We start from the raw sequence: 461 nt of genomic DNA, 5'->3' as shown, positions 1-461 counted from the left end.
TGAGGGGGTAAGAAAGAAGATCTGGGGTGGACAGCAGACCCCTTTAAACCTGTTCTTCTGCCCCCCCAGGCAGCCCTGGGGGGCACGGCCGCACAGGGACCCTGATGGCGCAGGACCGCGCGAAGCAGATGTTCGGTCCGCCTGTCATCACAGTGAGCACAGGGGGAGGTTGTGGGGGGGTCGGAGAGGGGGCTCCGGTCCCCCTACTCATGCCCTCCTCGCTCTCCCCCCGCAGACGCGGCATTTTGCAGCGCCAGCAGCATTTGGTGCAGCCGAGCACGGCGCCTTCCAGGGGGCGCAGGCGGCGCCGGGGCCTTTTGGTGCTGTGGGGCAGCCTCAGCATGGTTTCGCGCCTGCGCCTGGGCCTGGCACCCCCGGCCCAGCCCCCTCCTACAGTGCCCAGCCCCTACGCCGTGAGTCTGAGGGAGAGTGGGGGGGGGATGGGGGGGGCCTGGGGCGCT

The 461-nt window shown here is 69.6% G+C and overlaps 1 protein-coding gene across 1 annotated transcript in view; it reads left to right on the top strand.

The window, feature by feature from the left end:
* Positions 1-461, top strand: part of GPS2 (G protein pathway suppressor 2) — a 5262-nt gene that overhangs the window by 2173 nt on the left and 2628 nt on the right. Inside the window, exons 5-6 of the mRNA XM_014526637.2 lie at positions 58-152; positions 236-413. Coding sequence (XP_014382123.1) covers positions 58-152; positions 236-413 — 273 coding nt within the window. The remainder of the gene's footprint in view (positions 1-57; positions 153-235; positions 414-461) is intronic.

Source organism: Alligator sinensis, unplaced genomic scaffold, assembly GCF_000455745.1.
Source record: "Alligator sinensis unplaced genomic scaffold, ASM45574v1 scaffold1488_1, whole genome shotgun sequence".
Taxonomy (NCBI): domain Eukaryota; kingdom Metazoa; phylum Chordata; order Crocodylia; family Alligatoridae; genus Alligator; species Alligator sinensis.
The sequence above is the reverse complement of the archived record's forward strand: the minus strand, read 5'-3'. Positions and strand labels throughout refer to the sequence as shown.